General features: G+C 44.2%; 1 protein-coding gene across 2 annotated transcripts in view; it reads left to right on the forward strand.

Moving 5' to 3' along the window:
* The window catches only part of LOC133072159 (ATP-dependent translocase ABCB1), a 99,896-nt gene extending 86,293 nt beyond the window's left edge, over positions 1 to 13,603 (forward strand). For both annotated transcript variants that reach the window (XM_061165111.1, XM_061165113.1), the window contains 4 exons: positions 14 to 211; positions 7,903 to 8,109; positions 12,002 to 12,148; positions 12,988 to 13,603. In XM_061165111.1, coding sequence (XP_061021094.1) covers positions 14 to 211; positions 7,903 to 8,109; positions 12,002 to 12,148; positions 12,988 to 13,191 — 756 coding nt within the window. In that variant the 3' untranslated portion in view covers positions 13,192 to 13,603. The remainder of the gene's footprint in view (positions 1 to 13; positions 212 to 7,902; positions 8,110 to 12,001; positions 12,149 to 12,987) is intronic.
* The last annotated feature ends 238 nt before the right edge of the window (positions 13,604 to 13,841 follow it).

The raw sequence follows: 13,841 nt of genomic DNA on the forward strand, positions 1-13,841 counted from the left end.
GTCCTGATTTTAGAGTACAATGGAAGGAAATGTGGCATTTAATGAAGTCATGTTCAACTACCCCACTCGACCAGACATCCCAGTGCTTCGGGGGCTGAGTCTGGAGGTGAAGAAGGGCCAGACGCTGGCCCTGGTGGGTAGCAGCGGCTGCGGGAAGAGCACGGTCGTCCAGCTCCTGGAGCGGTTCTATGACCCCTTGGCTGGCACAGTGGTGAGTGCACTGTTTTCTTTATTTTTTTGTGGAGTGTAGTTGATTTACAGTGTTGTGTTAGTTTCAGGTGTACGACAAAGCAATTCAGTTATACATATACATATATTCACTCTTTTTCCGGTTCTTCACCCATACAGGCTGTTACACAATATTGAGTAGCGTTCCCTCAACAGTAGGTCCTTGTCTGTTAGCTGTTTTATATAGAGAGGGTTGTGTGTGCTAATCCCAAGCTCCTAATTTATCTTTCTCCAACATGTTTCCCCTTTGGTAACCATAAGTGTGTTTTCGAAATCTGACAGTCTTCTTTCTGTTTTGTAAAGTTCATGTGTATAATTTTTAAAAAAATTAGATTCCACATGAGTGATAGCATATGATATTTGCCTTTCTCTGTCTGAATTACTTCATTTAATATAATAATTTCTAGGTCCTTCAGAGCATCCTTTCTTGTTCAGCTCATTCCAAATTTTTCGTCTTCTTAATGCCTAGATGTATTTAATTCTCGACTATAAGCCATGGCTTTACAAACCTTTCAACAATGATTCCACTTAAAGTCTGACCTCCTTGATACAGTCTCAGAGCTGTGTCCACTGTTCCAGCCAATTTGTCCAACCTTTCCCTCAGCTCTACCACCCTCCCCTCCTCTGCAAGCAGCCTTTTTACCTGCTGTCCCCCTTCCCTTGGTCTCAGTTTACATGAGAGGATCCGGGGGGCGGTGGGGGGAGGAAATCCAGAAAGGCAGAGGAGGGGTGCTGAGAGAAACAAGATGGAAGCCGGGATGGCAAGGAGAAGGTGGTCACCAGTGACAGATGCCGTGGAGAGACGGGGTAAGATGAAGGCTGAGAAGACATGGGAGGACTTGGCAGTTAATGGGCTGCTTCTGATATTTCAGTCTTCTCAGGGAAGTGGTGCTGGAAGAAAAGCGTTGAGCATGGCTGAGGTGTGGTTGGGACAGGAGCGGAGACGAAGTGTGTGTAGACTAGTGCAGATCAGAGGAGAAGGAAGCAAAGTAAGAGGGGGCAGAGCTCAGGGAAGGCGTTTATCGTGGGGACTCGTGAACGTTTTTATGGCTGAAGATGGGATAAAACCATTGATGGAGAAAGGAAATTCAGATGACATTCTAAGAAAAAAAAAAAGCGATATCAACAAATTTGGGAAACAGATAAAGAACATAGAGGGATTCTCTTTTCTTTCTAAACTAAAAGGATAAGTGAAGGGTCAGATTTATTCATGGGACATTCAGTAAACTGTCAATGAGTGCTTGTCAGGGACTATCCTAGGTACTGGGAACGAGATAGGAGTTGTGAAAGGAGTAGGGACATTTTTTATTGTTATTTTCTGGTCGCACTGTGCAGCTTGTGGGATCTTAGTTCCCTGACCAGGGATGGGACCTGGGCCATTGCAGTGAAATTACAAAGTTGTAACCACTGGACCGCCAGGGAACTCCCCCAAATAGTGAATTTTTAAATGACTGTAATGGGGACTAGAAAAGAATCAAATTAGGAAGGAGTGAAATTTATACCAAAACATTTCTATTATGTTGGCCTTGAGTTATTGGTTATACTCAGGGGTGACATCCAAATATTCACCAACTGGAATGGCCTGGGCGCTGCCCAGCCAGGACGGACACCTGCTTTGTACAGTGAGACTGATGCCCGCCAGCTCCTTGTGGGTCCTACTTGCATTAATGATGGACTGGAAATAGAATTTTCTCCTGTAGGTGAGGGCTCTTTTCACTTCCTCACAGTGATCACAATGATCATAAGTATTTCTTACTGTATCCAGAGACAGTTGTGCCTTTCGTGAGTCTATTCTGTGACAGTTATGTACACTTGTTCTTCTTTAAGCTCGGTTCCTTATTTTCACTACCTTATGACATATTTTCTGAATTCTGACTTCATGCTTCAGTTTCATGATTGAAGTTTGGACAGAGAACTCAGTGAAGACCTTCCTGGCGAATGAAGCCGTCAGAGGAGGAAATGTTGACTCTGAGACAGTGGTCATGGTCCTTAAGAGGCATTTATTCAGCAGCGTGTTATATGTTAATCTCTAATGAATTAGAGGGGATGCTTAAAGATTTTAACTGAAGAGTTAGGGCATATCCTTCCATGACTTAAGAAGATAGACTTTGGGACTCCTCCAGTGGTCCATTGGTTCAGACTCCATGCTTCCAATGTAGGGGACGTGGGTTTGATCCCTAGTGGGGGAACCAAGATCCCACATGCCACCCAGCGTGGCCCAAAATTTTTTTTTAAACAGATGAAAGATCTAGAGTTGATTCTTAAGGGAAAACTAGAACTAGAGGCATAAGGCTATAAGGGTGTGCAATCGAGATGTTGTTTGATGAAAGATAATGTGAGCTGTGGCTGATGAGTGATTTGTTCCTAATGTAGCATAACATAAGTTGGGCTTCCCAGGTGGGTAAAGAACCCACCTGCCAATGTAGGAGGCTCAGGAGACATGAGTTCAATCTGTGGATCGGGAGGATCTCCTGGAGGAGAGCATGGCAACCCACTCCAGCATTCTTGCCTGGAGAATCCCCATGGACAGAGCAGCCTGGCAGGCTACTGTCCACGGGGTCACAGAGAGTCGGACACAACAAAAGCAACTAATCTTGCACACATGCAGCATAAGTTGATTGAAATAGTGGATTTAATTAGAATAATGACTCTCAAACTTGTTTCATTATAACCCAGTTAGGAAAGGCAAAAACTTTCATTCCCCACCTTGCCCCGCTAACCACTTGTAGTCACTGTAGTGGGAAAAACTCTTGGTAATAACAAAGTGTTAATAACAAAGCAGCAATAATGGTAAACAGTAAAATAATCAGACTACAAGAACGTAAAGAAATAAATGGTTATTCTCCACATACATTAACACAGCGGAGCAAAATTAAAGACATGAACTGTATCAGTTATGGTTTGCTGTAGGAAACCAAGTGCTGTGGGTATTTCAAGCAGCTGCATGTTTAATGAGGGGGATTCAGTCCTTACATAATCATTGGAAGAGTGGAAGTCAAAGTCAGTGCTCCCAGCAAAACTCTGGCCAGGAAGTTGCCAGAACTTATGCCCATGTCACAGCTGCTCCGAACCTAAAGATTCAAGAACAGAATCTGGCGGTTGCAAAAGCTCTTCTGTGTCGGAACACGTGTGATAGTTTACCACAGCTTCTGTTTTCCAGGTTTTGCACAGGTCATCTCACTGATAGAACCTCAGTTACTTCTGGCACCAGAAGGGAGCCTAGGAAATAGATTTTAGTCCTCCAGTCCCTTGATAGGTGAGAGGACAGACACAGAAGAATATGGAAATGAATGCTGAGTGCATAGGAGAATAACCCTCTCCGGACAACAGTGATGATGCTCGGATCAGAAACAAAACGCCCTCATCTGTTGGAGGAATACGGTGATCTGCTCCTGTGTGTTTGCACTGGAGCTTTGAGATTCCGCCACGTGCCACACCGCAGCCAGACTTCTTACTGGAAGTGCCCACAATAACGGCTAGTAAATATGCCAAGTTCTGTTTATGAACATCAGTTAGTGATCTTGAAAAAGACTAAGCTAATAGGTTATTAGCAATTAGTTCTTACTGCCATGAAAAAAGAAAAAAATGAGTCTGGGGGCTGGAGCATCATTTGATTGTAAGAACTGAAGCAAGGACTTGACCCTGAGGTCAGGAAATCCTCCTGACCATCAGCAAGCCTCAAGTCACATTTACCAACATTGACCTGAGCGGTGGTTCTCAGACTGGTGTGGGTCCAAATGGCCTGGAGAGCTCACAAAGAATGCAGCCACCCTGGCTCACTCACAAAGATTAGGACCCAGCCTTTTCATTTTTTAAACTTTCCCAGATGATTCTGATGCCAACCAGACTTTGAGAACCACTGAACTGGTAACTTTGCAAGTTTCAGGTCACATTGTGGCAAGTCTTAGAAAATGAAGCTATGGGATTGTTCAGAGAGTAGAGGTTCTGAGTTTTGTGGGGCCTGAAAGTGGTACAATTTCAGGGACTATACTTGAAAGAGTCCGAAGTTAGGAATACAGAATTAGTCACAAGAGTAAATATTTGCTTCTAATGAAAAAAATTCACAACAAAATATTAAAGCCTTAAGGATGCTGATCCCTCTCCTTTTTAGGCAAGTTATCCTAAAGGCTTACCCAGAAAAGCCTGGCCTCCCCTCACCCAGGACATTGTTTAACTCCCAGCATTTGCCTGCAGATGAGGGTCCTTGAATCTTGCATTCATTAGCTTCACTGAGACTCCCTCGAGTCTTGAGTCTTCCCCTGACCTTTTCCTTCTCCCCTTGCCTATCCTACACACCACCATCAGAGTCCTCTCTCCCTCTTAGGACACAGCTAGAAGCCTGTCGTCAGGCTGCTACCCACTGGGTACCTGGGCTAAGATGGACACATTGTTCTTTTGAAAGAAGACAGAAAGTATTTTTCAATTCTCAGCCATTGTGTAGCCAAAATCTAACCTGTAGTGTGCAGATCTGAGCTCCCTCAGTCACTAAGAATATGACCTTGCACAAGTGACCGAACTCTGCTCATGTCCTCATCAGTAAAATGGGCATTAAAGTCACACCTATCTTGCAAGTTTTGTCAAGATGAAATGAGAGAGTGCATGAGGCACTCTTAATATACTTAATCACAGGACCTATAATATAATCAGTGCTCAGTAACTTATCTAAAATGATTATTTCAGAGTAAATACATACCGGAAAATGATACATCTTTAACATTTGATTGTGCTACTGAAATCAGGCAGTAGATTTAAGTCTAGAATAGGGATGGCTCATCATTTAATTTAGCCTTTCATTGTTACTGCCAGTGTGTTACTTGAGATTTTCATTTAGGCCAGTATCTTTTGAGCAGTGTTCACAGACTCACTGGATTTCCTTGGTCTTCCTCAGACCACCACCCGTGCCTCAGCCAAAGAAGATGTGCATTGATCTTTTTACATTTGGACTTTTAAACATATTTTCTCTCAAGAAAGGATCTTTAGGAAACAAAAAAGTTTTAAGTAGTTAGCAGTAGCTGTGTATAGTGTGGGGATGAGGAGCTCTAAGCATCTTATTATATGTCTGATGGAAAGACTCATTGACGCTTGCAGGGATCAGTCATATTCGCCTGATTATATTAGTTAAACAGTGTCTTTTTTCCCCTAGCGGTATGTGTGTGTGCGTGTGTGTATGTGTTAGTTGCTCAGTTGTGTCCGACTCTTTGCAACCCCATGGACTGTAGCCCCCAGGCTTCTCTGTCCATAGAATTCTCCAGGCAAGAATACTGGAATGACTTGCCATTCTCCAGGGGATCTTCCCAACCCAGAGATTGAACCTGGGTCTCCTGCATTACAGGCAGATTCTTTACCATCTGAGCCACCAGGTAAGCCCCTTAGGGGTATAAGTATGGGGAAAAAAAATTTTTTTTTCTTTCCTCAGTTCTCCTTTTCTCCAGTACGCAGTGTCCCGTCTAACATGACCTGCTATATGGCTTTTAACCATCCTCGTGTGGCTTTTCCTTCCTCTCTTCAGCCTCTGCTTGCCACTTTCACTTAACACCATGAGGAAGCCTAGAGCATAGATGCTTGGAATAGTCTCCATGGCAACTGGGCTTGGTACTAATAAGGTCATGGCTGTGTTTTCCATCCATCCTTGCACCTGCTAGTTTCACAAATAGAAGCCGTCTTCCTGCAGCAAAGCCCGTATGTTCCCTGTCCTTGGCCAGCTGTCTCCCAGAGGCGTGCAGTCAGGCTCATGGGATTCAGAGTATATTTATAGCTCAGGATATACTCATCAGTATTAGAAAAGCCTGAAGCTGAGTCACTGATGTCTTCTTTAGCGGTTACGGCAGTTCTCACTTGAATGCCAGCATTCTCTTGCAAAGTAGATCTTTGGGGCAGATACATCTCCATCAGAGAGGAAGGGTTTTTATCTGTGAGGCTGTAATGGGCACGCCCCAGGCTTCTGCAGGGTGATACAAGGGGAACCAGGTTCCTAGAGAAAGGCCGGGCTGTCCCTCCTGCTCCTTTGGGTAAGCTGTAGATGTCTGTCCTTCCTTTTATCCCCTCAGACATCTATCCATCTGCTGTGGTTCCAAGTACATCACACAGACACTGTTCCAAACCACAGACAGTCCTTCACATACTCTGTGCCTAGCACTGTGTTCAGTGGGGTCCATACTGACGTCACTTAATCCTCAATTCTGGAGTTTAGGGATTATAATCGTTCCCATTTTATGTGCAAAGAAACTGAGATACTAACTCACTTTCCTAAGATCAACTATTTAGAGAGAGAGCGGTGTCCTCCCATGCTCACTTCTGTTTTATTTGAGTCCTCAAAAACCTGATCCTAACTAACAGGTCAGATCAGAAATGTGACCTCCAGGCCTGTTATGTGGTCATAGCAGTTACTTATTTACAATCGAATCGTGGCTACTTTTCCTGTGAAAAATCAATGCATAGCAGTAAGGATGAGGGACTTCCCTGGCTGGTCCAGTGGTTAAGACTCCAGTTGAACTAGGGTTCAGCCCCTGGTTGGGGAACTGAGATCCTATGTGCCATATGGTATGGCCAGAAAACTAAAATGAAAAAGTCATCTTATTTAAGAAAAAAAAAAAAAAGAATGCCAGAATACATTCCAGAAATAGAATATGTGTTATTAGTTTCTGGTGACTGCTACCTACAACAAATTACAGCCAGTTTAGGAGAGTCAAACACCATAGATTTATCTTATAGATTCTGGAAGTCAGATGTCTGAAGTGAACCTCACGGTGTCGGCGGGGCTGTGCGCCTTCTGGAGGCCCTTAGGGAGAATCTGCTTGCTTATCCTTTCTGGCTCATGGCCCCTTCCTCCATCTTCAAAGCCAGCAACGACTGGTCGATTCCTCCTCATGTTGCTTTGCTGTGACCCCTACTCTCCTGCCCTCCACCCCTGCAGTTAAGGACCCTTATGATTATCTTGGGTCCACGTGGATCATCCAAGATAAGCTCCTCATCTTGAGGTCAGCCAATGAGCAACCTTCCATCGTAATTCTCTCTCTGTGTGTGAATAACGTTAGCAGGCTTCATGAATTAGGGCGTGGATATCTTGGATGGAGGAGATGGGCATCATTATGCCTTGTTGCTGTTGTCCAGTCCCCGAGTTGTGTCTGACTTTGCGACCCCATGGACTGCAGCACGCCAGGCCTCCCTGTCCTCACTGTCTCCCGAAGTTTGCCCAAGTTCATTCCATTGCATCGGTGATGTCATCCAACATCTTGTCCTCTGTCACCCCCTTCTCCTCTTGCCCTCAATCTTTCCCAGCATCAGGGACGTTTCCAGTGAGTCGGTTCTTCACATCAGATGATCAAAATATTGGAGCTTCATCTTCAGCATCAGTCCTTCCAATGGCGGTGAGGGGTTGATTCAGGGTTGATTTCCCTTAAGATTGACTAATTTGATCTTGCAGTCTAAGGGATAGCAATTATTCTGCCTACCAGATGCATATATCAGAAGCCAGAGTTAAAATAGAAGAAACATGATGGTTCCCCAAAGCATGCAATTATAACCTGATTCAATTAACCTTGACAATCCAACTAAAAGCAACAACAAAAGTCTCATAACAACTTGGCAGTCTTAACATAGGAAATAACAATATTAAGTTTGCTAAATTCAAAAATGTTGTGGTTCTGAGGCTGATCCATGATCTCCTGTTTTCAGTCAATCGATGGCAAGGAAATAAAGCACCTGAATGTCCAGTGGCTGCGAGCACACATGGGCATCGTGTCCCAGGAGCCCATTCTGTTTGACTGCAGCATCGGCGAGAACATTGCCTACGGAGACAACAGCCGCGTCGTATCCCAGGAGGAGATTGAGCGCGCGGCCAGGGAGGCCAACATCCACCCCTTCATCGAGATGCTGCCAGACGTAAGTCTCTCACCAGATGCGGTGCCTGGGAGCCTGTGGTTGTGATTTGTAAAGGGCTGGATCCCAAAGGTGAAGAGAAATGAGCAACCAAAACACACCCCTGCTGTGGACAAGCATCTCCCCATCCATGTCATGTTGACCCGACACTCCCCATCCCCATCCATGTCATGTTGACCCGACACTTCCCATCCCCATCCATGTCGTGTTTACCCGACACTCCCCATCCCCATCCATGTCATGTTTACCCGACACTCCCCATCCCCATCTATGTCATGTTTATATGACACTCCCATCCATGTCGTGTTTATATGATACTCCCCATCCCCATCTATGACCTGTTGACCTGACACTCCCCATCCCCATCCATGTCATGTTTATATGACACTCCCCATCCCCATCCATGTCATGTTTATATGACACTCCCCATCCCCATCCGTGTCATGTTTATATGACACTCCCCATCCCCATCCGTGTCATGTTTATATGACACTCCCCATCCCCATCCATGTCATGTTTATATGACACTCCCCATCCCCATCCATGTCATGTTTATATGACACTCCCCATCCCCATCTATGTCCTGTTTACCCGAAACTCCCCATCCCCATCTATGTCATGTTGACCCAATCACCTGCCTGACTCCCTGTGAGCAGTCTGACTAAAAAGTACACGTCTGGGGGGCCTTTCCCTCCACATCAGGGCGTGGGGCCCACAGAAGCAGGCGTGACCCTCCCCCGTCATTTCTCTCCCAGCCTTCCTCCCTCCGCCTCCTTGCAGCTCTCCCCCAAGCCTCGAGCCTCTCTCTATGGAGTCAGGCCAGGCCAGGGGGCTGGACCCATTCAGAAAAAAGGCTCTGAGCAGGGTGAGTTATTGGGGTGTCCGTGGTACGGTGTTGTCTCTCACCATTGCACGTTCCGTGGGCCCCACGCTCCACTTGCAGGACTGATACTGAAGCCTGCCCTGGGCTGTTGTCCCTTTGATGCCCTCTGAATTCCTCCTAGGAAGTTAGATAAGTGGAGCCTCTTATCCTCTCTTAAGCTGCTTAGGTGCTATATTTTAAGTGCATCTGGACTGTCTGGAGAAGGAAATGGCAACCCGGTCCAGTGTTCTTGCCTGGAGAATCCCAGGGACAGGGGAGCCTGGTGGGCTGTCTGTGGGATCGCACAGAGTCGGACACGACTGAAGTGACTTAGCAGCAGCAGCAGACTGTATGGAGAAGGTAATGGCAACCCACTCCAGTATTCTTGCCCGGAAAAATCCCATGGATAAAGGAGCCTGGCGGGCTACAGTCTACAGGGTCGCAAGACTCAGACACGACAACACATATACACTAGACCTGTCTTATCTAATGCCCCCCATTATCACAAGTTATGTTCTTTATTATAAGGAATTGCCCCCTGAAAACAAAGCTCAACTTCAATCCGGCAGAGAAGGTCCTCTCCTCGTGGGGAAAGATGACAATGCCCTATGGCCCTAGCCCACTCCCTAGACGGCCTTTTCTTGAGGCTCTTCTCTGGATCACTGCCGTCACCACACATCACAGCCCCCCAGGAAGAAGCAGTGTCCCCTCTCTCCCCTCCTTTACCTTCTAGCCCATCTGTGGATAATTGGCCCTTCCCAAGGCTGGAACATTCAATGTATAACTTTAGTCTCCTTCACTACTGATGAGGTCAGTTAGTCTGGGCATGGGCCAGCACCTCCGTGTCACCTGGGATCTTGTGAGAAATGCAGGTTTTCAGGCCCTACCCCAGACCTGCTGTACCAGAAACTTGGATCTGGGGTCTAGGAGTCTCTGTTCTAATACCGCAGGTGATAACTGATGCAGGTGCAGTTAAGAGAACCGGTGGGCTAGGGGTTAACAAAGGCAAATACTGAGAGGGATTATCATCCAGCTTATGAAATGTATTTTGCCCCCTCTCACTTTGTCTGCCACAGGGACCCATGTTTCTGGGCTCTGGGCTCTTTACACCTGTACACATCAGAATTCTTTTCCTCAGTGTCTACATGTGGAAGGAAAAGGCAAAACCCCTGAAGTCCTACTTTCTGTCCAAGGACCTACTTCTTCACCTTTGCAGTTCATGCTAGGATTTACCTCATCCTGCAGCGGGGCTGGTCTAGTTTCCTTCTCTCAGGGTTTACAGTCCTGCGTTTACCTGCCTCAGTGGGATCTGTCACCCGCGTGGGACTCACTTCAGTGCATCGGCTCCCCGGGGGCTGCAGCTCTGGGGTGGGCCTGTTGCAACCGTCTGACCAAACCTCCTCCAAGCTTGCTCACAGCCTCTGCAGGTGGAGAGCTCTATGTTGAGTGCCACAGAATTCGGGTTGCTAGAAATAACAAGCAAGAACAGGCAGCCCTGCATAGAACATGAGTTTGTTTTAATTGAAGTACAGTTGATTTACAATGTTGTGTTAAGTTCTGCCATACAGCAGAGTTACTCAGTTACCTGTATATGTACACGTTCTTTTTTAATATTCTTTTTCCTTATGGTTTTTATAGGATGCTAAATTTAGTTCTCTGTGTCAAACAGTGGGACTTTATTGGGGATCCATCCTGTCTATAGTAATTACTTCCGCTTCACCCCAGCCTCCCACTCCATCCTCCCCCACCTCTCTCCCCTTGGCTACCGCAAGTCTGCTCTCTGTGTCCGCAAGCCTGTTCTGCTTCACGGCTAAGTTCATTTGTGTCATGTTTTAGGTTGCACATGTAAGTGATAGCTTATGATATTTGTCTTTCTCTTTCTGACTGACTTCACTTAGTATGATAATCTCTAGTTGCATCCACGTTGCTGCAAGTGGTATTATTTCATTCTTTTTTATGGCTGAGTGATATTCCATTGTATGTATGTACCACACCTTTGTTAACTATTCATCTGTCAGTGAATATTTAGATTGGGTCCGTGTCTTGCTATTGTGAATAGTGCTACTATGAACATAGGGGTGCGCATATCTTTTTTAGTTAGAGTTTTGTCTGGATGTATGACCAGGAGTGGGATTGCTAGATCACATGCTAATTCTATTTTTAGTTTTCTGAGGAATTTCCATACTGTTTTCCATAGTGGCTGCACCAGCTTACATTCTCACCAACAGAGTAGGAGGTAGGATGTGATTTAAAATCAAACTCTGGATGTCAGAATCAGAGCCCACAGTTTACAAAATTTCAGCCTGCCAAGGATCTGAGAATAGAAAAAGATAATGTTGTTTTCTAGGTTATATATTGCATTTCTGCTCTCACTTATTAACACTATTTAATTCTAGTCCTTATCGTCATATTTAATACTTAATTATCTACTGTGGGAAACAATATGTGAAAAATTTCAGGAGAATTCTAAAAACAAAAGTAAATCAGGAGATTTCAGTTTTTCAAGTTGGATAGCAAAATAGAATTTCTTAGCATCCATTAAAATTGTTGAAGCTTTGGAAATAGTCTTATAAAAACAGACAGCAAAAGGTTAGCATTCTAAGAATCTTCCCTTCCTCACTTTTTGAAATAATGCAGAGGGCATCACCTACTGGTTATAAATAAAATGAGCTTCAATTATATTATTATGCATAGCCTGTTAAAATCAAATTTCCTTCCTCTGACCAGTCTTTGTCCCAAATATAATGAAACCAGAAGGCTTGAAGAGCCTAACATTGCAACAGTAGTCTTCCTCAGGTTAATTTGTCCACACTAACACATAATTTTTAAGACACAAGTGTCTGTTTTCAAGAAGAGAAATTAATCCTGCCATTTAGAGCTATGTTTTTGCTGTTAAACTCATCAACCCAGTCTTAGCTTCTGAACCTCAACGTTTTTGTGTATATGGAAGTGGTTATCCTATTTTCTGCAAGCAGACTCTTTCTCACAGCTTTATCAGTTCTACTTTTCATAATAACAAAACCCTGTTTACAGAAATACAACACCAGAGTAGGGGACAAAGGAACTCAGCTCTCTGGTGGCCAGAAACAGCGCATTGCCATAGCTCGCGCCCTTGTTAGACAGCCTCACATCTTGCTTCTGGATGAAGCTACCTCGGCTCTGGACACAGAAAGTGAAAAGGTGAGAATTTAAATTGGACTCATTCACAGTTGAAGCAGCTGTCCTTAGACGGTATAAATCTGTGCTACTGTCTTCCACAGTAGAGAACAAAATTCAGGCTGCTAACAAATTTTGTTACTTTGAGTGGAATTTAAACACTTTCTGTAGCTGTCATTCAAGAGAACTAAGATGAAATGAGACAGATTAGTTTTATAGCACGTGTTCTCCAAAAAATAGCCCTGGATCATTTTGTATTGATCCAAGAAGCTGCATTCAGGAGGCATGGTCCCATCTCTCCTGACAGCATCTCCTCAACAACTATATAAAAAAGTGGAAGCACAGAAAAATGTTTAAACCTGGTTGTTCCTTAAGGTAAATACTAGCTATTGTTTTTAGTTTGAGAAAAAGCTGAGTATTCAGGTATCTGAATGATGAACTCATTCTGAGATTTTTTTAAAAAAATCTTTTATTGGAATATAGTTATTTTATAATGTTGTACTGAGAATTATTTCAAAGAAGCTGTGTTTGGCCCGTGCCTAGGCTTCCTGACTTAACTGTATTGCTAGACCAGAAGGATGCTGCGTGGCTAAGCCCACCACTGAATGCTTTTAAATGATCACAGGGGCTGTATTTATAGTCACAATTTGGAGATAGCCCCTACCTGAGAACTAACCCAAACTAGGATTCAGTATCTTCCAGTATAACAGATCCCTTGCTTTGTAAAATATGTATTATTTTCCACTGACACTGTTAAAGGAGCACTTATCATTGAATACATTAACGGTGAGGCTTGTTAGGAAGGAGGAATTCAAGGGGGAGGATTATCCTGACCAGAGGTAATTTGTGTGATTATTGAACAGGTTGTCCAAGAAGCCCTGGACAAAGCCCGAGAAGGCCGCACCTGCATCGTGATCGCTCACCGCCTGTCCACCATCCAGAACGCAGACATGATCGTGGTGTTTCAGAATGGCAGAATCAAGGAGCACGGCACGCACCAGCAGCTGCTGGCACAGAAAGGCATCTATTTCACCATGGTCAGCGTCCAGGCCGGAACGAAGCGCTAGTGAGCCATGACCGTGTAAGCTGTTAAATAGTGTCTTACAGTATTTGTGTTAAAATGTGGCATTTAGTCAAAATTAAAAAGCAAACACTTACCAGAGAAACGATGTAGAGTTACTTATTCAACATTTCCTGCCGCAATGGAAGATCCATCCCACTTTGGGTCTTCAGAGACTTTATAATTGAAAGAACAGAAAGAAGCATCATCGATGGGCATAAAACAGTGAGTTCGATGGCATTAGAAAGGTTATAGAATCATTCAAAGTAGATTTTGTTAATAAAGTGTATAAATTTTTGTTTATATTTTCTTATTCGGACTGTAACTGACTACCCTGCTAAAAGATTATAGAAGTAGCAAAAAGTACTGAATGTTTGCATATAGTGCCTATAATAAAAGTAAACTTTTATATGACTGGAGTCATCTTGTCTGAAGTGCCTGTGAATCTGTCATCTCTCACTTGGACTATTGAAGATCATTTCTGCACTTAAAAAAAAGGGATTCTTTAAAAACTCCCATTAATTTTGTAAGAATGGTTAAACCGTGTATTAATTCCTGTTGTACATGTCTTTTCACATTGGGTTCTACAAAGCCATATGGCTTTGTTCTTCTTGAACTTGATCCTGCTGATTCCTGTATTTCCACATTATGCTGACT

Source organism: Dama dama, chromosome 18 (genome assembly GCF_033118175.1).
Source record: "Dama dama isolate Ldn47 chromosome 18, ASM3311817v1, whole genome shotgun sequence".
Classification (NCBI taxonomy): domain Eukaryota; kingdom Metazoa; phylum Chordata; class Mammalia; order Artiodactyla; family Cervidae; genus Dama; species Dama dama.